The sequence below is a fragment of the Panulirus ornatus genome, chromosome 39 (assembly GCF_036320965.1).
Source record: "Panulirus ornatus isolate Po-2019 chromosome 39, ASM3632096v1, whole genome shotgun sequence".
Lineage (NCBI taxonomy): Eukaryota > Metazoa > Arthropoda > Malacostraca > Decapoda > Palinuridae > Panulirus > Panulirus ornatus.
In genome coordinates, this window is record NC_092262.1 from 13587099 (window position 1) to 13612931 (window position 25833).

A 25833-nucleotide genomic window follows, 5' to 3' on the forward strand; every position below is an offset into this window, starting at 1 on the left:
ATGAATTTATACATGTTACCAAAACTGTGAATTTACCAAGCTTATACTTAGTTTGCCTAGGATTGTCTGTATGAGTGATAATTGGTAGCAGAATATTCATTTAGATATCTGGAAGGTAGATTTTGGCATCTGTGAGGACTTTAGTTCATAACTGGACCCTTTGTCTCGTGATTTTCTAGAGTAGATAGTTCAGGTTGTAGGTTTCATCTTAAATGTGTATAGCAACTTTATTAGTGTATGTTTGTAGTTTGTTAAAAGCATTATAGTTCTCCTTAAATGGCAGTACTGTGATTCTGTTACCTCGAATTTACATGCCACATAGAAATTCATTAGTCTTAAGATATTTTAGATCATGTTAAAATTTTTACATTCTCTGTTTTGATGATTGGTATTCTGTCGTATATTTTACACTCATGGAAGGTTATAACATAGCACCTGTAGCACTACAGGCTGATGATTTTCTGTGATGCTTTCAATCCAGTTTCATCCCTGAGCCATATAGAATTGTGTGTCATTTTGTAAGTAAAGCTAGATATAGAGACATAAAGCTTTGGCTGATGATGCAAGTTTTGTCTTGTAAGATTTTACTTGCTCACTAATTTTTTTTTCTTTTTTCTCTGGGGATAGCACAGAAATAATACAGCCTATTTAATCTCCTGCTTGGCCTAGAAGGCAGTTAAGAAAGGCAGAATCAAGGGTACTGGAAATTCTTCCTACTTGTATTACTTACCAAAAGAAAGAACAGAAGAAGGAGTCAGGCGAGGATTTTTTCCTCTAGGGTTTAATTGTCTTCATGATGCAACCCATTTATATGGAAAATGTTAAGCATTAAGAGAAATATATATATATATATATATATATATATATATATATATATATATATATATATATATATATATATATATATATATATATATATATATATATATATCTTTCTTTCTTTCTTTCAAACTATTCACCATTTCCCGCGTTAGCGAGGTAGCGTTAAGAACAGAGAACTGGGCCTTTGAGGGAATATCCTCACCTGGCCCCCTTCTCTGTTCCCTCTTTTGGAAAATTAACAAAAAACCGAGAGGGGAGGATTTCCAGCCCCCCGCTCCCTTCCCTTTTAGTCGCCTTCTACGACATGCAGGGAATACGTGGGAAGTATTCTTTCTCCCCTATCCCCAGTGAGGAAGTACCAGGAGAGACTGAGTACAGAATGGAAAAAGGTGAGAACAATGGAAGTAAGGGGAGTGGGGGAGGAATGGGATGTATTTAGGGAATCAGTGATGGATTGCGCAAAAGATGCTTGTGGCATGAGAAGAGTGGGAGGTGGGTTGATTAGAAAGGGTAGTGAGTGGTGGGATGAAGAAGTAAGAGTATTAGTGAAAGAGAGGAGAGAGGCATTTGGACGATTTTTGCAGGGAAAAAATGCAATTGAGTGGGAGATGTATAAAAGAAAGAGACAGGAGGTCAAGAGAAAGGTGCAAGAGGTGAGAAAAAGGGCAAATGAGAGTTGGGGTGAGAGAGTATCATTAAATTTTAGAGAGAATAAAAAGATGTTCTGGAAGGAGGTAAATAAAGTGCGTAAGACAAGGGAGCAAATGGGAACTTCAGTGAAGGGCGCAAATGGGGAGGTGATAACATGTAGTGGTGATGTGAGAAGGAGATGGAGTGAGTATTTTGAAGGTTTGTTGAATGTGTTTGATGATAGAGTGGCAGATATAGGGTGTTTTGGTCGAGGTGGTGTGCAAAGTGAGAGGGTTAGGGAAAATGATTTGGTAAACAGAGAAGAGGTAGTAAAAGCTTTGCGGAAGATGAAAGCCGGCAAGGCAGCAGGTTTGGATGGTATTGCAGTGGAATTTATTAAAAAAAGGGGGTAACTGTATTATTGACTGGTTGGTAAGGTTATTTAATGTATGTATGACTCATGGTGAGGTGCCTGAGGATTGGCGGAATGTGTGCATAGTGCCATTGTACAAAGGCAAAGGGGATAAGAGTGAGTGCTCAAATTACAGAGGTATAAGTTTGTTGAGTATTCCTGGTAAATTATATGGGAGGGTATTGATTGAGAGGGTGAAGGCATGTACAGAGCATCAGATTGGGGAAGAGCAGTGTGGTTTCAGAAGTGGTAGAGGATGTGTGGATCAGGTGTTTGCTTTGAAGAATGTATGTGAGAAATACTTAGAAAAGCAAATGGATTTGTATGTAGCATTTATGGATCTGGAGAAGGCATATGATAGAGTTGATAGAGATGCTCTGTGGAAGGTATTAAGAATATATGGTGTGGGAGGCAAGTTGTTAGAAGCAGTGAAAAGTTTTAATCGAGGATGTAAGGCATGTGTACGTGTAGGAAGAGAGGAAAGTGATTGGTTCTCAGTGAATGTAGGTTTGCGGCAGGGGTATGTGATGTCTCCATGGTTGTTTAATTTGTTTATGGATGGGGTTGTTAGGGAGGTGAATGCAAGAGTTTTGGAAAGAGGGGCAAGTATGAAGTCTGTTGTGGATGAGAGAGCTTGGGAAGTGAGTCAGTTGTTGTTTGCTAATGATACAGCACTGGTGGCTGATTCATGTGAGAAACTGCAGAAGCTGGTGACTGAGTTTGGTAAAGTGTGTGAAAGAAGAAAGTTATGAGTAAATGTGAATAAGAGCGAGGTTATTAGGTACAGTAGGGTTGAGGGTCAAGTCAATTGGGAGGTAAGTTTGAATGGAGAAAAACTTGAGGAAGTAAAGTGTTTTAGATATCTGGGAGTGGATCTGGCAGTGGATGGAACCATGGAAGCGGAAGTGGATCATAGGGTGGGGGAGGGGGCGAAAATTCTGGGAGCCTTGAAGAATGTGTGGAAGTCGAGAACATTATCTCGGAAAGCAAAAATGGGTATGTTTGAAGGAATAGTGGTTCCAACAATGTTGTATGGTTGCGAGGCGTGGGCTATGGATAGAGTTGTGCGCAGGAGGATGGATGTGCTGGAAATGAGATGTTTGAGGACAATATGTGGTGTGAGGTGGTTTGATCGAGTAAGTAACGTAAGGGTAAGAGAGATGTGTGGAAATAAAAAGAGCGTGGTTGAGAGAGCAGAAGAGGGTGTTTTGAAATGGTTTGGGCACATGGAGAGAATGAGTGAGGAAAGATTGACCAAGAGGATATATGTGTCGGAGGTGGAGGGAACGAGGAGAAGAGGGAGACCAAATTGGAGGTGGAAAGATGGAGTGAAAAAGATTTTGTGTGATCGGGGCCTGAACATGCAGGAGGGTGAAAGGAGGGCAAGGAATAGAGTGAATTGGAGCGATGTGGTATACCGGGGTTGACATGCTGTCAGTGGATTGAATCAAGGCATGTGAAGCGACTGGGGTAAACCATGGAAAGCTGTGTAGGTATGTATATTTGCGTGTGTGGACGTATGTATATACATGTGTATGGGGGTGGGTTGGGCCATTTCTTTCGTCTGTTTCCTTGCGCTACCTCGCAAACGCGGGAGACAGCGACAAAGCAAAAAAAAAAAAAAATAACTTTTAGACTACTTTTATGAGGCTTCTGCATTTTCATTTTCATTTATTCCTTTACACATTTTCTTCATTGTTTTTTCCCCTTGCAGGTGTTCCCTTTGCTAGTCCAGATCTAATACAATTGCCACGAGACACTCATGATGTGGCTGCATTCCTCAAGAGCTTCAAGAGTGCTGTAAGTAATGATGCTTTTGTTTTATCTTTCATTTGTGTAAATTTGCATTTTTATTCTGATTGACTTTTTTTCTTTTTAGGGATATTAAGTAGATTAAGTTTTCCATCTGAGCAGCTTTTTAAAGGTAGATATTTATGTGTGGTAATGAAATTTTGAAAATAGGAAAATTTCATTTCAGATACTTGGTTTCAGCATCTGAAAAAACCCACACTTGTTATATTTGGAAGTGATGCTTATTGCATTCCAGAGAAAGAAGCTTTTTATCAAAACAGCTGACATTACATATCTCCTGATTTCACTCGCGGTTTTCTTATTGGATGTGAAAGATTCTTTTGATTAAAAGGTGACAAAGTCAAAGCTACTCTGATATTGAGAAAACTCATTTATGCTTTTGAGTGTTAAAGAATAATGTGTCTTATCCAGCTAATTGGTTACCCAGAGATGTTGCATAGGTCCGATGTAGGAGAGATGTGTTCAGTATGAGAAAGAGTTTGAGTTTCAGAAAGGAATGGAGAAGAAATGAGTTTATGTATTCAGGAAATGTCAGCATAAGGATGAATAGGTTTTGATGTTAAAGAGGAGACAAAGAAGCTTTGATTTAATGGGAAAAAGAATGAAACTTCTTGGTTTAATGTTGTAGTGATGAGGGCTGCTACTCTTGTGGTTGTGGCAGGTTGCCCAAGTGTCGTATGAGATCATTTGTGGAGAGAAGGAGGGTAGGCAAAGGTTAGCTGTGTTAAGTCAGGTAACAAGTTTGACTGTGGAGCTAAAGTGATTTTATGATAATTGTGTAACAATGAAGTTTGGGATAATGTTAACCTGCTCAGGTGGTAAGCCACATAGCATCTTTGCTTTGTGACAGTGCGATACTGATCTAAATAGGTGCTAGTATACATCATAGTTTTGATAGTTTAGGTTGGATATGGTATGAAATAGGGCTATTCTTAGTTTTTAGGACTTCAAAGACTTATCAAGAGGTAAGTAAAATATCTCAATCCTGTGGCCACTTTTTGCAATTATTGATAGTAGGGTCACTTTTGGTTTAGATTAATCATCTCCAAAACTATAAATGTCTTTTGTTTTCAGCGTGGTTTCACAGTGGCGATAAGTGTCCAAGATGGAACAGTGCTCCAAGTCTCTCCAGCCATTACTGATGTCCTCGGTTTCCCTAAAGATATGCTCATTGGGCAGTCTTTTATTGACTTTGTCTACCCAAAGGATTCCATAAACCTATCATCCAAGATTATTCATGGATTGAATATGCCATTTAGAAGTGATTCAATCAAAGGTAAAATGTTGATTTAGTCTATAACATTGCTTTTAGAAATTAGTTATTTTGCCAAAGATTTCATATATATGGATATATACTTTTTCATCTAATCCAGTAGTCAGAACTCTGGAACTTCTATTAACTTGATAGAAACATATGAAAATCTTTTGCTTTTACGTTATTGATATAATGGATTCTGCATATCATTTTGTATAGATTTTTCCTGTAAAATGATATTATATCTATGCCATGATATTGCTCTTGTAACGCATAGAAATTCTGATGTAAGTTTGTATATTTTGGATTTTTGCAACATCTGATTTTGGGAAGGATTTTATTGACACATTAATTTTTAGATTTCATAACCAAAATTACGCACATGGTATGGAAAAAATATATTATTTGTGGTGTCATTGATAAGTAATTAAGCATCCCTGCAACAGTTTAGTTTCAGCAATTTGCCATATATCAAACCCATATCTGTTTACTTCGTATCATTATTAGAATTGTTACCAGTTCCATTGGTAGATCAGATTTGGAGTTATTAGCAGTGAACAGAAAGAAGACGGACTAAGGTAAATTTGGAATATGGCTGGAACCATTAAGTTCCCAGGATGTTAGCCTAATCTATATAGATATACTGATAAATGTAATTTCCTATTTGTACTGTACTGGGAGGGAGTTTTACACTAACTGGGCCCCATCTTCTTGAACATTCTTTTCACTGTCACACAACTTATTAAGTTTGTGTTTGTTCCTTGTATGTTTCCATGTTTCTTGATCAGTCATTACCAAACTTGACAGCGTGATGCAGGAAGTCATGAGGAAGGTGTTCTAATTTTATGGTGTGGGAGGGGTGTTTTGCTTCCTCAGAAAATTTTCCGCACATTTTGATAATCAGCACCAGATTTGACATGTATTTTTCGATCTGTCATCAGCAGACTTAACACATTGAAAGTAGATGACATGAGGGAGATTAATAGGGAGACAGTCACCTGAGAGAGATGAACCCTCCCTATCTAATGGATATCTGTTCTGAATGATTCAATATTTTTTGATCAGTCAGCACTGAGCATTATACAGTGATACAGGAGGCTATGAGGAATTATTGATACAAAAGGATATGAGGAATTTCATGAAGGGTTAGGGTTTTGGATCCTCCATCAAATTTTATAAGAGGGGCTGGTTTCCACCTGTAATCCCTTCCTGATATGTTCTACATTTGTCACCCAGCACCTTACTTAACACAGTGATATGGGATGGCATGAAGAAGGTCAGGGGTTGGAAGTGGACCCCTGAGGTGGGGCTGAATCCCCCATCTAATGTGTATTCATTTCTTATATGTTTCTACATTTCTTGACCGTCATCACCTAATTTGACTCATTGGTATAGGATGACATGAAGAAGAACAAGAGGGGATTGGATCTCCAGATGCGTTTAACCCCCTCACTTAATGTGTATCTCCTCCCAACACATTTCCACATATGCTTATCAATTGGAGTGTCATGTAGGAAGGGTTATGACATGAAAATGGTCATGGGAGTTTAATTTTTTTTAAATTTAAATTTAAATTTACTTGTGCAGTGGACTGTTTGGTAGTTCTTAATGTTCTTGTAAATTGAATAGAATAGGTTTTTAGCCACATTGTAATTGTAGATATTGTATACACTTAACACCCAACAGTCCAAATTTAATGTTTACTATTTTTTCCATATGTTAGTATTTTCAAATATTTTTCCATAATTTGAAGTATACGTGTGCAATTATGTCAGTGCAGAGTTTGATGTAACATTTGCATTGGTAAGGATTGTATGCTTTTCACACACAGGGTTCTTCAGGGTTTTATATTGATTCTCTTGAATTTGATTTAGATTAGTATTTATTCCTGAAAACTTGCAACATAGTCATATTCTTCATGAGTGCTTTTGTTCCAGGTAGATGATTTAAGCTCATAAAACTTTCGTTTTGAGTCACTTTAGTTTTCTTGTACATGTTATCAATAGCAGGACTGAAGTTCGCCTGTTATAGAGACTTATTGCATTGACCACCCCCTTCAGGGAGTTCACAAAAGTAATGAGAGTCTGAGATATAGATTGATAGATGAATAGTTATCAACAGTTCTGATGAAGCTTTTAAGCAAGGTCAGCAATTTAATACCATTACCTCACAGTATATCAGATAATTAGCAATGTAATACATGAAATGTACTTTACATATATATTGTTGTGATAATGTGATTTGAAGAAGATATTTGGTTTTACAGATAATTATGGTAAATCATTTTTTTGTCGGATGAGAGTATACCACGGCCTGAAGACATCAGGGTATGGAGTTCGCAATAAGCGCACTCACTATAAGCCATGCAAGATGAATTTGAAATTCCATGATGCCACATGTACAGATGAGACTGCATCAACTTATGGACCCAACTCCTCTCTTCTGCTAATAGAAGTCATTCCCATAAAGAGCGTTTACACAGGTAAGTCGCCTTAGAATCTGACTTAGAGATTTTTGGACTTTCTAAGCTTGGTTACTGTTCTTTAAGGCCATTGTATTTTTAGCTAACATATTTTTAACCATATCTTTTGATGACTCTGATAATTTATGTTACCACTTACGATTTATTAATAATGCATTGATATATGCCTTATAGTTAGTCCTTCAATTCTTCATGTAAGACAAAATGCAACAGCATGTTAACTAATGCAAGCTGGCAGGTTGTAGGTGAGGATCCCTTTATGCAAGCTGCAAGGTTATAGTTGAGGATCCTTGTTCTTTAAAATTGATTCCCACAAAAGTTGTATTTTTGCATGCATTTGATCCATTATATTATTTGAATGAATATCGTAACTTACCTTCCTGCCCTGGATCCCCATCTTTAGAGCTTTTGCAACACTCAGAAAGCTAGGCCATGTTCATGGGATAAAACCATAGATCAAAATGTATGGTGACATTTAGTTCCTAATTGTGGGGTGAGTGCAGGATACTTGATGATTAAGTGTTTTCTTCAGCATTGAAGTTGCGTCTTGTGCATGAAGGGTTTTATGATGTAATGAGCATGTGTTTGCATTGATTGAGGGATGCATGATGTGTAGAACACAGACAAGAGATATATCTTTTACATAACTGAGAGATGATTGTTTCAAATGTGTGAATGTTTGGTTAAAGATTAGAGTTTAAGAGGGGTTGGAAGGGTGGTTGGTTTATGCTGATTGAATCTTTACTGTGTGTATGTGTTTTGTGGGGAAGTACCAGGAGAGACTGTGTACAGAATGGAAAAAGGTGAGAACAATGGAAGTAAGGGGAGTGGGGGAGGAATGGGATGTATTTAGGGAATCAGTGATGGATTGCGCAAAAGATGCTTGTGGCATGAGAAGAGTGGGAGGTGGGCTGTTTAGAAAGGGTAGTGAGTGGTGGGATGAAGAAGTAAGAGTATTAGTGAAAGAGAAGAGAGAGGCATTTGGACGATTTTTGCAGGGAAAAAATGCAATTGAGTGGGAGAAGTATAAAAGAAAGAGACAGGAGGTCAAGAGAAAGGTGCAAGAGGTGAAAAAAAGGGCAAATGAGAGTTGGGGTGAGAGACTATCAGTAAATTTTAGGGAGAATAAAAAGATGTTCTGGAAGGAGGTAAATAGGGTGCGTAAGACAAGGGAGCAAATGGGAACTTCAGTGAAGGGCGTAAATGGGGAGGTGATAACAAGTAGTGGTGATGTGAGAAGGAGATGGAATGAGTATTTTGAAGGTTTGTTGAATGTGTCTGATGACAGAGTGGCAGATATAGGGTGTTTTGGACGAGGTGGTGTGCAAAGTGAGAGGGTTAGGGAAAATGATTTGGTAAACAGAGAAGAGGTAGTAAAAGCTTTGCGGAAGATGAAAGCCGGCAAGGCAGCAGGTTTGGATGGTATTGCAGTGGAATTTATAAAAAAAGGGGGTGACTGTATTGTTGACTGGTTGGTAAGGTTATTTAATGTATGTATGACTCATGGTGAGGTGCCTGAGGATTGGCGGAATGCGTGCATAGTGCCATTGTACAAAGGCAAAGGGGATAAGAGTGAGTGCTCAAATTACAGGGGTATAAGTTTGTTGAGTATTCCTGGTAAATTATATGGGAGGGTATTGATTGAGAGGGTGAAGGCATGTACAGAGCATCAGATTGGGGAAGAGCAGTGCGGTTTCAGAAGTGGTAGAGGATGTGTGGATCAGGTGTTTGCCTTGAAGAATGTATGTGAGAAATACTTAGAAAAGCAAATGGATTTGTATGTAGCATTTATGGATCTGGAGAAGGCATATGATAGAGTTGATAGAGATGCTCTGTGGAAGGTATTAAGAATATATGGTGTGGGAGGCAAGTTGTTAGAAGCAGTGAAAAGTTTTTATCGAGGATGTAAGGCATGTGTACGTGTAGGAAGAGAGGAAAGTGATTGGTTCTCAGTGAATGTAGGTTTGCGGCAGGGGTGTGTGATGTCTCCATGGTTGTTTAATTTGTTTATGGATGGGGTTGTTAGGGAGGTAAATGCAAAAGAGTCCTGGAAAGAGGGGCAAGTATGAAGTCTGTTGGGGATGAGAGAGCTTGGGAAGTGAGTCAGTTGTTGTTCGCTGATGATACAGCGCTGGTGTCTGATTCATGTGAGAAACTGCAGAAGCTGGTGACTGAGTTTGGTAAAGTGTGTGGAAGAAGAAAGTTAAGAGTAAATGTGAATAAGAGCAAGGTTATTAGGTACAGTAGGGTTGAGGGTCAAGTCAATTGGGAGGTGAGTTTGAATGGAGAAAAACTGGAGGAAGTGAAGTGTTTTAGATATCTGGGAGTGGATCTGTCAGCGGATGGAACCATGGAAGCGGAAGTGGATCATAGGGTGGGGGAGGGGGCGAAAATTTTGGGAGCCTTGAAAAATGTGTGGAAGTCGAGAACATTATCTCGGAAAGCAAAAATGGGTATGTTTGAAGGAATAGTGGTTCCAACAATGTTGTATGGTTGCGAGGCGTGGGCTATGGATAGAGTTGTGCGCAGGAGGATGGATGTGCTGGAAATGAGATGTTTGAGGACAATGTGTGGTGTGAGGTGGTTTGATCGAGTAAGTAACGTAAGGGTAAGAGAGATGTGTGGAAATAAAAAGAGCGTGGTTGAGAGAGCAGAAGAGGGTGTTTTGAAATGGTTTGGGCACATGGAGAGAATGAGTGAGGAAAGATTGACCAAGAGGATATATGTGTCGGAGGTGGAGGGAACGAGGAGAAGAGGGAGACCAAATTGGAGGTGGAAAGATGGAGTGAAAAAGATTTTGTGTGATCGGGGCCTGAACATGCAGGAGGGTGAAAGGAGGGCAAGGAATAGAGTGAATTGGAGCGATGTGGTATACAGGGGTTGACGTGCTGTCAGTGGATTGAATCAAGGCATGTGAAGCGTCTGGGGTAAACCATGGAAAGCTGTGTAGGTATGTATATTTGCGTGTGTGGACGTGTGTATGTACATGTGTATGGGGGGGGGGTTGGGCCATTTCTTTCGTCTGTTTCCTTGCGCTACCTCGCAAACGCGGGAGACAGCGACAAAGTATAAAAAAAAAAAAAAAAAAAAAAAAAAAAAAAAAAAAAAAAAAATGTGTTTTGTCAGTCATTTTAACACACCGTGATTTTATAGCATACAATTTACTTTGAATTATTGTGTTGACTTTCTGGATGATTTATTTAGAGTGAATTATTGTGTTGACTTCCTGGATGATTTATTTAGAAAGGCATTGGTGACATTTTCGTAATGTAACAAAACATAGATAGTTAGTCACTTATGCAACCTCAGAACCTTTTTGGGAGCTCTTACTGCTTCAGGGCTCCACCCTATTTGGGAGCAGGGTGAGATGGGCTCCTTTGAGATATAAGGGCCATACTCCTTTCTGTCCTATGATGGCAATACTGCCTTGTTGAAGGTGACTAATGATGCTACCACTTGCAAGTGGAGTCTAGGAACACTCAGGGTATGGATATATGTCCATAAGTAGGGAGCCAGTTATTGGTTTCACATTGTACAGATGTCAAAAAAAGAAAAAGATATGTAGTGGTTAGTTGCTGCGGATGGAAATGTGAATGGGAAGCCACCCATCGAAAAAAATCCTTGTTGTCCTAGGTGTGGTTTGGGTGACATAAGTTGTGAGGGCTACTGAATTTGTTAAAAGTATCATAATTTTCTGAGATGCTGAATTTTATCAATTTCACAGTAATTTGAAAAGACTGATTTTTTTTTCATCAAAATCAGTTGCCATAGTTTATTCAGGGTTGAAATTGATTGCACGGAGTTCCTTGTTTCTTGTAGATTTGTGTCATAAAACTATAATTGAACAACTTTAACTTGGATAATTCTTTACTTGCCAGTACCTGAAGAGACACCAGCAATGGGTAGCTTTAGCATTCGACACTCTGCATCATGCAACTTCTCAGAGTATGATCCTGAGGCCATCCCCTACCTGGGTCATTTACCACAGGACCTCACAGGAAATTCTGTCTTTGAATGTTACCACCCAGAGGACCTACCACTTCTGAAATCTGTTTATGAAGAGGGTAATTATACATTTGTTATTTTGGAATGTGATATTTACTTTCTTTTTCCTTTCATACTATTCGCCATTTCCCGCGTCAGTGAGGTAGCATTAAGAACAAAGGACTGGGCCTTTGAGGGAATATCCTCATCTGGCCCCCTTCTCTGTTCCTTCTTTTGGAAAATCAAAAAAAAAAGAGAGTTAGATCAAATAATTTTCCTTTTGCACTCTGAAGTTGATTTGCTGGTACACAAAATGGTTCCCTATTTAAAAAAAAAAACCAAAATATGTTATATCCCAATTTTCTTCCCTTTATTCTCATATTTTTTAAATGGTTTTTGTATATTTGGGTTACCTCATTTCATGAATCATTATTTTCATTATTTCAAAAATTAGTAATTCAATGATTGATGTACTGTTTTTACTTGTGAGTAGTTTTGTCCATGTAGAACATCCTTGAAGCATCTCAGTCATCGAAATTTCTTTATGTACTTATTCAACTGGTCCCTTGTGAAGTATTTCACTCTGATCATCCATCACATATTTATTTGGTGCTGACTTTATCAATTTTCTCTTCATTCATTCACATATTCTTCTGTCCTTTTCTCCAGTATGCCACATGAGTGTAGTGTCCTTTACTTTATATACTTAGGCAACCTTGAGGGACATAAACTAGGCTTGATTGTGTATTGGAGATGACAGGTTAATCAGAGTTTTTGTCTTTCATGGAAGGACCTTGCCCATAGAATACCAGTAAAATTTCTTCTTAGTTAGATTTGAGGATTTTTTGTTTATTTGTTGGGACATTTATGAATTACTTCTGTTTGTAACCAAAATTTAACTTGAGTACATTTAAAGCACCAGAGAATTTTATGTGTCTTTAGCTGGTTTTGAGTCATTTGAAATCATTTGTCTCTGGACAAGGATTGAGTAATGTATTTGGTTGATGCTTGTGAGTACTTCCTATTCCAAGGTGAATGGGCTTTTTGAATATCTTCATAAAACTTAAAGTTTAAAAAGAAAAAAAGATGAACCCTTGTTTTTATATAATGTTGGGCTTACATAATCATGTTATATTGTTTTGTAATCACACCATCTAGTTGCTTTGATTTTTTGTGGATTTTCTTTGATATCTTGAATGAATGAGTTAAATAACTTAATCCTGTTATTTGGTGATAGTTCATTTAATATTTAATGCTCATTTTGAGACTATGTGGGAGAACTTTTGTAATTAGGACTTGATTAAAGGTAGTGGCAACCCTCCTGTGATGGATACTTTTACCATTTGATATCAGCAATTGTCTTAGCTTCTTGTTAGGGAGAGAATTTTGTTTACGTTTTGTTTAGCTTTAATAGAGCTGTCAAGTTTTCATATCTTATTTCAGTTAACTGAAGCCCATCATAAAGAATGTAGTCACCAGAACATTTTATCTCCATTCCAATTTTCCTGGAGATTGGTTAGATGCATTTTCAACCAACAGTCTCTCTCATGCTCAAATGCCTGTAGCTTGTTTCCTGCTAGATTATGTTTGCTTTCAGATTTCTTTTTCACTGTCCCGCATTGATGAGTTTGCCTTTAATTGAATTGGGTTTCATATATCAGACCAATTTTGGAACGTGTCCAAGCTTTTATTTAAGTTGGTGCAATTCTGATCATCCTTTACTTCTTGGAACCTGTACATCATCCACAAACAGATTCAGTTATGAGACCAGTCCTTTTGGCAGGTCATTCATGTGTGTAGGTAACGAAGAGTAGTGTCCTCAAAGTAAAGGGAAGTATGCATAATCTTATATATTTATTTATTTTTTATTTCTGACATTGACATTCTTTGGGTTACCCATGAGAAATTTTAGCTGAAAATCATTTATTGACCAGTTTAATCTCCAAATGTGTAATCAGTTACAGAAATTGATTAGTTGTGTGGGGGACTTTTTCATTTATTTAAATGATTTCTGTAATGTGTGGAGGTAAAGTTGCTAGTGAACTTAATGAACTTAATATTTTTTTCTATATAATACTTTGGTTGACATCAAATCTAAGAGCAGTGAGTGGAATTATGTAGGCTTAAAATGCCTTCATGTGGAGGGTCGGAGTAAATTCTAATAATTTTACATGGCACGTGGAAATCTGTTTAGTTATTTTTTAATATTCTGCGCCTGAATTGAGAAGTCCTAGTAACCAGTAAGTCAGGGAATGATGATCTCTTTTGTTTAGATTTTATGTAATGGTCGTTTATGTAAGAATAATGACAGGTTTGCTAATGTCATAATATATTAGCGAAGACCTTAATTAAGAATACAAATGACTTACATATTTTATAGTATTGATTATTTTCATGAGTGTTACAAAACTTGTTTTCACATAACGATTACATTATGAAAGGATCAGAATTTCAGCATAAAGAAATCCATCCTAGACCCTTTAAGCAGGCTGCATCATTTATGTAACAATCCTGTATAAGTAGATTTTATACCATTAACTAGGGTGATTTTTTCATTTGGTGATGAATATTTAGTCAGTAATCAATTAGATTGCAAAATTTATTTATGAATATATGTTATAGCACAGTTTTTGTTTGATTTTGATTTTTGACAGAGTGTTGTCTATTTCAGTTGTGAGGGAACAGGGAAAACCTCACAGGAGTAAACCTTATAGATTTCGTACCTTCAATGGCAGTTATGTTACTCTACAGACAGAATGGTTATGTTTTGTCAATCCATGGACAAAAAGAGTTGATTCCATTATTGGCCAACATAGAGTGTTAAAGGTGAGTTAATAGTAGCTTATTTCATATTTATTATAAAGTAATTATTGCTGGCTATCACTTTGAGATTTAGGATATAATTTGTATATACTGGAGAAAATGTTTTCATTCTCCTAGTAGATTTTAATGAAAGATACAGTTTTATTTAAGTGAATTGAATGCAGATAATGGTTTTAGAAGAGACTTTGTTTAGAGTGAAGAGATCTTCATGTCTCAAGATACATATACTTTTGGGTTTTTGACATATGTAATGATTTCTCATGCTCAGTCCAATTAAAAAATTTTTTTATTACAGGGTCCCAGTGACATTGCAATATTCTTAGATCCAGCTGATAAGGTTGTTCCTCCATTTTCAGAAGAAGTCTTAAAGGAAGCACAGAAAGTGCAAAATGAAATAATAGAATTATTGGCTGAGGTAAGATAGATTGTATGGTTAATTGAAAATTATTTAATGTCAATAGCAACCTTATAAGTTTTTTAGATATTTTAAACTTAAAAACTTTTTAACCTGAATGGGAACTGGTAATTATGTACATGTGTTGTGTATATCTAAAGCCAGCATTAACTTTCCATTTTTCTTTTGGTATTAGCCATGTTTTTATTTATGCTTCCTATTTCTGGTTGGTTCTAGCTTCATGTTCTTTCTTTACAGCCAGTTGCCATATACAAGGATCCAAGTAAAGAGCCTCAAGAAATGAGGAGGAGAACACTGGCTCATATGATGAGCTCTATTGTAGACCAACTAGACAGCATGGAAAAGAATGAGAACGGTCCTGCAGTGCGAACAGCATCACAGCAGAAAATGAGAAGCCATCATCCTGTTAATGTGTTGTTAGGACCCACTCATCCCAACTCTGTAAGTATATTAAGTGTTACTAAAAGAGTGTTGTTATTAAGGTTTAATTTTTTGTTTTTTCATACCTGTTCACTTTTGCATGGCAGTAGTGTCAGGAACAGATGATTGAGAGTTGAGAGGAAAAATCTTTTCTTGGCACTTTCCTCTATTTCTCCTCTTGTAAATTGAGAATACTGAACAGATGGGGAGGATTTGCTGCACCTTGTCCCTCCCCTGTAGTCATTTTCCAAGTAGAATATATGTTAGCAATTATCTTCTCTGTCCCCAGGGATTTTGCTTTAAAGAATAGGTGTAAGAAATATTTGGAGAAAAGGGTGATTGTTTGTGTAAATTATGAATCCGTAGAAGCATATGACAGGGTTGACAGAGACACCAAGTTGAATTTATATGAATATGTTATGTAAATAGGAAGTTATTGAATGCAGTGAGGAATTTTTACTTTGACAGTAAGGCATGTGTCCGACTATGAAGGGAGGAGGATGAATATTTCTTTGTAAAATTGGGCCTTTGTCAAGGATGTGTGATGTCATCATGGTGACGTGAGAGGTGAATGCAAGTGTCTTAGAGTGAGGGGCAAGTCCTCAGCATACTTGGGTTAAGGTCATGAGAGTTTAATCACTTGTTTACAGGTGTAGTGGCTTTGATGGCAGACTCAAGGGAGAAATTCCAGATGTGGGTGACAAAGTTAAGTGGAATTAGTGAAAGTTTAGAGTGAATGCAAACAAAAGTTAGGTAATTTAGTGTTGCCAGATGAGACAGGATGGTATAAAAGTGAGCCTAAATGGTCAAGACTTGTAGGAAGTGGAGAGTTTTAAATATCTGGGTATGCATTTAGTATTGCATTGAACCATGGAGCTGTAATAAGCCATAGGGCAGGAAGTTGGCTAAGATCCTGATTGCAGTGAAGAATGTGTGGATGAAGTGGTTAAAGTATAGTAGGTATAGTTGCCCCGGCAGTGTTGTATGAATGCAAGTCTTAGGTTATGAAAGCAAAAGAAGAGAAGAGGGTGGATACAGAGAGTGATGGGTAGAAGTGTATTATGTTTGAGAGAGCTAATATGGATATTCTGGAGTGGTGTGGCAAGGATGAGCGATGACTTTGAATTGGAGGGAGAAAGAGGGAGGGAAAGACTGAGGAGATGGGAGGTTGAAATGAAAGAGGCTTTAGGGTATTGGGGTTTGGACATTCAAGAGGATAAGATATATGAATTAGATAGAATTCATTAGACTGATGTGGTATACAAGGGGTGACATGCTGTTAGTGGGTTGAGCCAGGGCATATGAAGTGGTTAGGGGAAACCGTGGATTGGGCCGTGGAGCTTGGTTGTGTATGTTGGGCTATGATTTCAATACATTCTACGTAACAGGTAGAGAGTGGATGCAAGTAAGTGAGGCCATTGTATTTGTCTGTTTTTGGCATAGCATCATTACAGTGAGAAATGGTAAACAGGTATGGAAAAGAATTGTCCCTTAGGATTGGGGAGAAAGAATTCTAACTATGTATCTCCTGGATGTTGCACAAGGTAACTAAGAGAGGTAGGAGTAGAGAATTGGAAGTCCAGCTCCCCAGTATTTATAATCTCCAAAAGAATGAATAAAGGAAGGGGCTAAGTGTTTTTTTTCATACAGCTCAGTTATCTTTCCTCTGCACTACCTTACTAAGATGGGAAATGGCAAACAAGTTTAAAGGAAATATTATTGATACAAGAGAGAGTGTCAGCAAGTTAAGGAAAGTACAAGAACAGAAGAAAAAGGCAATTAAGAGATGGGGTGAGATATTATTGATGAACTCAAGAGAGAATAAGAAAACGCTTTTGAAGAAGGTAAATATAGTGAGGAGAATAAGAGAACAAATGGGAGCAACAATATGGGGAGCAAATGGGGATTTGGTAGCAAAGAAAGAAATGAAAAAGGGATGGAGTAAGTATTTTGAGGGTCAGTAATATGGTAGATGATATGATGGAAGAATGATTTGTTTAAGGGTCAGTAATATGTTAGATGATATGGTGGAAGAATTATTTGTTTGGGTCATGGTGACTTACAAAGTGAGAGAGTTCTAGCAAATGGTATGGCCAAAAGAAAGTAATGAAAACCATGCATAAGATGAATTATGGCAGGAGTGGTTGGGGTTGTTGCTAAGTTTCTCAGAAAGAGGTTGATGTTATTGGTTAGTTAGTCAGGCTCATGAATGTTTGTATTGTTCAAGGTTAGGTGGCTAAGAAGAGGCAGAATTCATTAATAGTGCCCTAATACGAATGTCTGAATTACAAAGGAATAAGACTGATGAGTATTCCTGGGAAGGTATATGGATGAGTGGTGATTGAGAGGATGGTGATATGTAAACAAAATTTAATTAAGGAGGAGCATTGTGACTTTAGGAGTGGATGTGAAGATCAGCTTGTTGTCATGAAGAATATATGAGAAGACTACTAAGAGAAAGAGAATGAATTATGTGTGCACATATGGAGGGTGTGAGGGATGTAGGGGATAGAGCACATTGAAGCAATGCAGTGTATGATTGATGGTGTAGTAGAGGATGAAAGACTGGCAGAGAGAAGACAAATGATTAATTATATAAGTTTAATTAGGTGCCCGAACAGTGAACTTCAGTCACTTTATGAAAGGAAAATTTTATATCAAGGATGGAAAACAGGTATTTGAAGGTGTAAAATACAAATCCTGGTGTATTAGATACCAGAACCACCCAGTTTGACATGTACTGCATTGTAATTCTCTGCAATTTTGAGTTGCCTGCATAGCAATGCAGACACTTAAAAGACTGCTTTGTCCATTGCCATCATTATTTTTCCATTGGTCACCTTTCATACTGTCATCCATCATTTGCCCATATTTCATCTTTCAGTCCGTCATCCATTATCTAGCCATTAGTGATCTGTCTGTGCCTCTGTTATTGGGAGTTGCATTCTGTTTTGGTGAAGATTCATGAAACCTAACCCAGAAGGATCGGGTCAGACACATCACGCTGTATTTTTAATTTTTAAGTAATTGTTTTCCAGTATTTCAAGTTATAAGACCCATAACTATAGCTTTGATTTTTTTGTGAGTTATGTCCCATATGAAACTTTACAAGGCTTATAACTTGAATGAATTTCCACCTTTGGCTCTGGAACTAAGTAGAGATGTTTTTGATATTTTCTTGAAAATTTATATAACTTATTTGACTCCCAGTAACAATGCTGCACTGCAGGCAATTGCATGGAACACTTTTCTAGTGTTCCAATCTGTTGCAGTTGTAAGGCAAAATTTTGATTTTTTTTGTGCTATACAGTCACTAAAGTGGGTAATCAAAATTTGACAATATTTACTGTAACATATTTATAGTTTATATTTTCTTTCAGTGAGAAATACCCTTGTTTCTCACAGTACTGCTCCACAAACAAACTTGCAAAGCCTCATATCAGTACTCATAACATATGTCAAAGAGTTCTCCATATTGAATTTGTTCTCTCATAAGTGGAGTAGTTGATGAGTGCTTGCATTGCATGAAGGATGAAAGCAAAAAATATTGAAGTTCTCAGCTTGGGAAGCATCCAGTAATTGTTTGAAAAAGTATGAAGTCAAAGAAAAGGAATGGAAAACAAAAAAGAATGAGTTGTTGTCTGAATTTAAGGAAAACAATCTTCACTTTGAGGAGTAAGGATGCAGAGACATATCATTGTTACTAATCTTTTTACTTCTCTTACTCTGTGTTTTGTGTGGTTGATATCATTTAATATGTGACACACTATTCCAACTTTAGTATTTTGTTATGTGCCAGGTAGAAATCTCTTCACCTTGTTGTTGTTGCAGCATTACAGTTTGATATTTGATTTATCATTTGGCCTGATTTTATGCATTTATTTGATTGTTTATATTTGTCTAGGAACTGCTGTAATTTTTGGCTGCTGTTTTTATGTCAAGTGCCAAACTGAAGAAATTTGATTGAAAAAGGTTTACACGTGTCATGTGAAACAAATTGATTTGATAAGGTAGACTTTTCTTACAGTTCATCAGAAAGAATAAGAGTGCAGTAAATGATGCTGCAATAATATTAGTTGTGTTGTATTGTAGCGTGTCACAGAAGCAAAATGTGGATGAATTTGTTATTCATTGTTCTTTATTATGGTAAACAGTGATCACTTTTTGTCCGTATTATCTGTAGGCACATACTGGTAGAACTCCAGTTTTTTATTTTTTTTTCAAGGATCATATATTACATATAAGAAATATATCACTTTAGTGTATGACCAGAAATGTCATATAATGTATTTTTTGTTACGTTTGCATTGGACTAGTTTATGAAAGTTATGGGTACTGTTTGAGTTTATTGATAATTTAGTAGAATTCATCATAAATTGTTGATGATTGCTCTTAAATAGATTTTAAGGTTAGGAATATATCATGGGTTTTCATTAAGATGTGGAAACTTGCAGATTCATCAAACACAATGAGTTTTAGATTATAACTTGAGCCCAAAATAACTTAATGCTCTTACCTACAAAATATGCATTTGTGGCACGTAACAGATTAACTTAGTTTGATGATTTGTTATTAGTGTTTATATCTGGGCTGACACAAGCCTGGTATAATGAAGTTACTATTTAAGCTTTGTGTTAGAAGCTATCAAATTGCTGGGCTTAAATAGTGGGATATTTTAGAGATATCTGACGTGGCCATAGTTTCCCACCAATCAGGACCAAGGCTCAGTCGTTATGGGAGAGATTTCCCCTCATCAGGATGACCGTTGCTATGAATCCAACCCCTCCACTTCCACTCCATCCAGCTACAGCAAGCTGAACTACAATGAAACCATGCAGAGGTACTGTGACAGTATAAAGGGGCTGGGAAGGGATCACTCATAGATTTTGCACCAGACAGATTTGTTCTAAAGAATTTTACCTACTGCATTTGGAGGAAAATTTCTAAATGCTCCAAGATTGCAACTAAATGCATCAATGCGTGAACCCTTCCTGTGACTAGTGTGAAGTCTTCTCTTTAAATACCAAGCATGTTAAGTAGGTTTATAGTGGCCTTGACTCTTTTAGGTCCAGAAAGGTCAAGAGAGTGTCAAATCTTCCCCTGAGGCCCCATCCACTTATGGCCAACTCAACTACTCAGAAACGCTTCATAGGTAAGGATCATCACAGTCTTAGCTCTGGCTCATGGATGACACACCCAATATGCCTTTGTTCTTTCATTAGATAAGAAGTTCAGTTATTCATGATTTTTAATACTTTAATGCATCAATATGATGCAGTGTTCAAATGTTTTTCATAGAGTAAAATGTACAGTTGTCTATAAGGATATGATGTATTAGATTGAATTCTGAGTGGACTAAACTAAATGTTGACCTTATTAATAGTATGACGGTTTCTTATAAAAGAGAATTAGTTTCCAAAATAATGAAAAGTGATTTAGGTAAAGTATGTAATTACACTAGCAATAGAAGAATATTTTGAAAGTGAAATGGAATAAGTGTCTTCGAAATTAATATGTGCTAGACAAAAATCATTTTGTACTGAATTAATTCTCAAATATCAGGAATGATACAATATACAAAAGTTTTTATGAAAGAAACTGAGTTATCAGACAAATTCAGTGAATAGAAACTGATTTTATGAAGTATTCCATAATGCTATTGACAGTTGAAAGATGCATTCTTAGTATCTTTAAGAATTTTTAGAGGGAAAACTTGATTTTCTTAATAAATTTCACTTAGTTTTTGCAATTGATATACATTACAAAAAGCTTTTTTTTTTTTTTCAAATTTGCTTGTAATTCTTGTATTCATTTGCAAAAATACTTTCTGTTTTTGATATTATTTATGGTAAAAAGGTTTTATGTGATAAGTTCTCAGCAGGAAACATTTCTGCAAGTATTAACTTGAGTTTTGAAAAATTTATTATTTATTTTATTTTGCTTTGTCGCTGTCTCCCGCGTTAGCGAGGTAGCGCAAGGAAACAGACGAAAGAATGGCCCAACCCGCCCACGTACACATGTATATACATATATGTCCACACACGCACAATATACATACCTATACATCTCAATGTATGTGAGAAATACTTAGAAAAGCAAATGGATTTGTATGTAGCATTTATGGATCTGGAGAAGGCATATGATAGAGTTGATAGAGATGCTCTGTGGAAGGTATTAAGAATATATGGTGTGGGAGGCAAGTTGTTAGAAGCAGTGAAAAGTTTTTATCGAGGATGTAAGGCATGTGTACGTGTAGGAAGAGAGGAAAGTGATTGGTTCTCAGTGAATGTAGGTTTGCGGCAGGGGTGTGTGATGTCTCCATGGTTGTTTAATTTGTTTATGGATGGGGTTGTTAGGGAGGTAAATGCAAGAGTCCTGGAAAGAGGGGCAAGTATGAAGTCTGTTGGGGATGAGAGAGCTTGGGAAGTGAGTCAGTTGTTGTTCGCTGATGATACAGCGCTGGTGGCTGATTCATGTGAGAAACTGCAGAAGCTGGTGACTGAGTTTGGTAAAGTGTGTGGAAGAAGAAAGTTAAGAGTAAATGTGAATAAGAGCAAGGTTATTAGGTACAGTAGGGTTGAGGGTCAAGTCAATTGGGAGGTGAGTTTGAATGGAGAAAAACTGGAGGAAGTGAAGTGTTTTAGATATCTGGGAGTGGATCTGTCAGCGGATGGAACCATGGAAGCGGAAGTGGATCATAGGGTGGGGGAGGGGGCGAAAATTTTGGGAGCCTTGAAAAATGTGTGGAAGTCGAGAACATTATCTCGGAAAGCAAAAATGGGTATGTTTGAAGGAATAGTGGTTCCAACAATGTTGTATGGTTGCGAGGCGTGGGCTATGGATAGAGTTGTGCGCAGGAGGATGGATGTGCTGGAAATGAGATGTTTGAGGACAATGTGTGGTGTGAGGTGGTTTGATCGAGTAAGTAACGTAAGGGTAAGAGAGATGTGTGGAAATAAAAAGAGCGTGGTTGAGAGAGCAGAAGAGGGTGTTTTGAAATGGTTTGGGCACATGGAGAGAATGAGTGAGGAAAGATTGACCAAGAGGATATATGTGTCGGAGGTGGAGGGAACGAGGAGAAGAGGGAGACCAAATTGGAGGTGGAAAGATGGAGTGAAAAAGATTTTGTGTGATCGGGGCCTGAACATGCAGGAGGGTGAAAGGAGGGCAAGGAATAGAGTGAATTGGAGCGATGTGGTATACCGGGGTTGACGTGCTGTCAGTGGATTGAATCAAGGCATGTGAAGCGTCTGGGGTAAACCATGGAAAGTTGTGTAGGTATGTATATTTGCGTGTGTGGACGTATGTATATACATGTGTATGGGGGTGGGTTGGGCCATTTCTTTCGTCTGTTTCCTTGCGCTACCTCGCAAACGCGGGAGACAGCGACAAAGCAAAAAAAAAAAAAAAAAAAATATACACACACAGACATATACATATATACACATGTACATAATTCATACTGTCCGCCTTTATTTGTTCCCATCGCCACCTCGCCACATATGGAATAACAACCCCTCCCCCTCATGTGTGCGAGGCAGCACTAGGAAAAACACCAAAGGCCCCATTCGTTCACACTCAGTCTCTAGCTGTCATGTAATAATGCACCGAAACCACAGCTCCCTTTCCACATCCAGGCCCCACACACTTTGCATGGTTTACCTCAGACGCTTCACATGCCCTGGTTCAATCCATTGACAGCACGTCGACCCCAGTATGCCACATCGTTCCAATTCACTCTATTCCTTGCACACCTTTCACCCTCCTGCATGTTCAGGCCCCTATCACTCAAAATCTTTTTCACTCCATCCTTCCACCTCCAATTTGGTCTCCCACTTCTCCTCGTTCCCTCCACCTCTGACACATATATCCTCTTGGTCAATCTTTCCCCACTCATTCTCTCCATGTGACCGAACCATTTCAAAACACCCTCTTCTGCTCTCTCAGCCGCACTCTTTTTATTTCCACACATCTCTCTCACCCTTACATTACTTACTCGATCAAACCAAATTCCTAATAATTCTGAATTTTCAGTTTTATAAATGAAAATTACTTTTAGAATTAGTAGAAAAAGTCTGATGATTAACATAGTTGGCACATTGCACCATTGATATGTGACTGTTATTGTTTTAGAGAATTAGTGTCCCTATTGCTGGAAAAGAGCAGGGTAGATTTGTATGGGATTCTTGTGAAGGGTAGAGAATGGGATTTGATGATTCATGACTGTTATTTACTGGAGAACAGTGATAATATCATGACCAATTTTAGATGGTGACAGGATGGTAAAGCTAAGGGCATCTGCCTAGCCATCTTTCCTTTCTTGTGCAACAGCTGGTAGGAAGAATGCTAAGAAGATGCAGCGCGTAGAATACAGAATATACTGACATGATAATTTTACATGCATGTAAGAATGAAAATGATGAGCTAATCAGTTTTAAAGCTGGATCCTATTTGGGAGGTGGCTCAAATCTTATAAAAAAGATAGATATGAGGTTTTGATTAGAAAGACTTTATTGATATTTATTATCCTTTGTCGCTGTCTCCTGTGTTAGCGAGGTAGCACAAGGAAACAGACGAAAGAATGGCCCAACCCACCCACTCACACATGTATATACATACACCTCCATACACACACATGTACATACCTATACATTTCAACATATACCTATATTTATTATTTATTTTTATTATCTTATTTTGCTTTGTCACTGTCTCCCGCATTAGCGAGGTAGCACAAGGAAACAGACAGAAGAATGGCCCAACCCACCCACATATGCATGCATATACATACATGTCCACACACGCCAGTGTACATACCTGTACATCTCAACGTATACATATATATACACACACAGACATATACATATATACACATGTACATAATTCATACTGTCTGCCTTTATTCATTCCCAACGCCACCCCGCCACACATGAAATAAAAACCCCCTCCCCCCTCATGTGTGCGAGGTAGTGCTAGGAAAGGACAACAAAGGCCACATTCGTTCACACTCAGTCTCTAGCTGTCATGTAATAATGCACCGAAACCGCAGCTCCCTTTCCACATCCAGGCCCCACAGAACTTTTCATGGTTTACCCCAAACGCTTCCCATGCCCTGGTTCAATCCATTGACAGCACATCGACAACACCCTCTTCTGCTCTCTCAACCACACTCTTTTTATTACCACACATCTCTCTTACCCTATTATTACTTACTCGATCAAACCACCTCACACCACATATTGTCCTCAAACATCTCATTTCCAGCACATCCACCCTCCTCCTCACAACTCTATGTATAGCCCACACCTCGCAACCATATAACATTGTTGGAACCACTATTCCTTCAAACATACCCATTTTTGCTTTCCGAGATAATGTTCTCGACTTCCACATATTCTTCAACGATCCCAGAACTTTTGCTCCCTCCCCCACCCTATGATTCACTTCCACTTCCATGGTTCCATTCACTGCCAAATCCACTCATAGATATCTAAAACACTTCACTTCCTCCAGTTTTTCTCCATTCAAACCTACCTCCCAATTGACTTGTCCCTCAACCCTACTGTACCTAATAACCCTGCTCTTATTCACATTTACTCTCAGCTTTCTTCTTTCACACACTTTACCAAACTCAGTCACCAGCTTCTGCAGTTTCTCACACGAATCAGCCACCAGCGCTGTATCATCAGCGAACAACAACTGACACTTCCCAAGCTCTCTCATCCCCAACAGACTTCATACTTGCCCCTCTTTCCAAAACTCTTGCCTTTACCTCCCTAACAACCCCATCCATAAACAAATTAAACAACCATGGAGACATCACACACCCCTGCCGCAAACCTACATTCACTGAGTATCAATCACTTTCCTCTCTTCCTACACGTACACATGCCTTACATCCCCGATGAAAACTTTTCACTGCTTCTAATAACTTGCCTCCCACACCATATATTCTTAATACCTTCCACAGAGCATCTCTATCAACTCTATCATATTCCTTCTCCAGATCCATAAATGCTACATACAAATCCATTTGCTTTTCTAAGTATTTCTCACATACATTCTTCAAAGCAAACACCTGATCCACACATCCTCTACCACTTCTGAAACCACACTGCTCCTCCCCAATCTGATGCTCTGTACATGCCTTCACCCTCTCAATCAATACCCTCCTATATAATTTCCCAAGAATACTCAACAAACTTATACCTCTGTAATTTAAGCACTCACTTTTATCCCCTTTGCCTTTGTACAGTGGCACTATGCAAGCATTCTGCCAATCCTCAGGCACCTCACCATGAATCATACATACATTGAATGACCTTACCAACCAGTCAACAATACAGTCACCCCCTTTTTTAATAAATTCCACTGCAATACCATCCAAACCCGCTGCCTTGTCAGCTTTCATCTTCCGCAAAGCTTTTACTACCTCTTCTGTGTTTACGAAATCATTTTCCCTAACCCTCTCACTTAGCACACCGCCTTGACCAAAACACCCTATATCTGCCACTCTATCATCAAACACATTCAACAAACCTTCAAAATACTCACTTTATCTCCTTCTCACATCACCACTACTTATCACCTCCCCATTTCCCCCCTTCACTGAAGTTCCCATTGATTCCCTTGTCTTATGCACTTTATTTACCTCCTTCCAAAACATCTTTTTTTATTTATTTATTTATTTTGCTTTGTTGCTGTCTCCCGCGTTTGCGAGGTAGCACAAGGAAACAGACGAAAGAAATGGCCCAACCCACCCCCATACACATGTATAT

At 38.0% G+C, this 25833-nt stretch overlaps 1 protein-coding gene across 5 annotated transcripts in view; it reads left to right on the top strand.

The window, feature by feature from the left end:
• Positions 1 to 25833, top strand: part of per (period circadian regulator) — a 99603-nt gene that overhangs the window by 22806 nt on the left and 50964 nt on the right. For 2 of the 5 annotated variants that reach the window (XM_071685208.1, XM_071685206.1), the window contains exons 6-13: positions 3579 to 3664; positions 4751 to 4952; positions 7198 to 7413; positions 11292 to 11477; positions 14069 to 14223; positions 14516 to 14635; positions 14873 to 15076; positions 19756 to 19895. In XM_071685208.1, the coding sequence (XP_071541309.1) occupies positions 3579 to 3664; positions 4751 to 4952; positions 7198 to 7413; positions 11292 to 11477; positions 14069 to 14223; positions 14516 to 14635; positions 14873 to 15076; positions 19756 to 19895 (1309 nt within the window). Of the gene's footprint in view, positions 1 to 3578; positions 3665 to 4750; positions 4953 to 7197; positions 7414 to 11291; positions 11478 to 14068; positions 14224 to 14515; positions 14636 to 14872; positions 15077 to 19755; positions 19896 to 20121; positions 20208 to 25833 lie in introns of all 5 variants that reach the window. The other 3 variants (XM_071685209.1, XM_071685211.1, XM_071685207.1) reach the window with 2 other exon arrangements.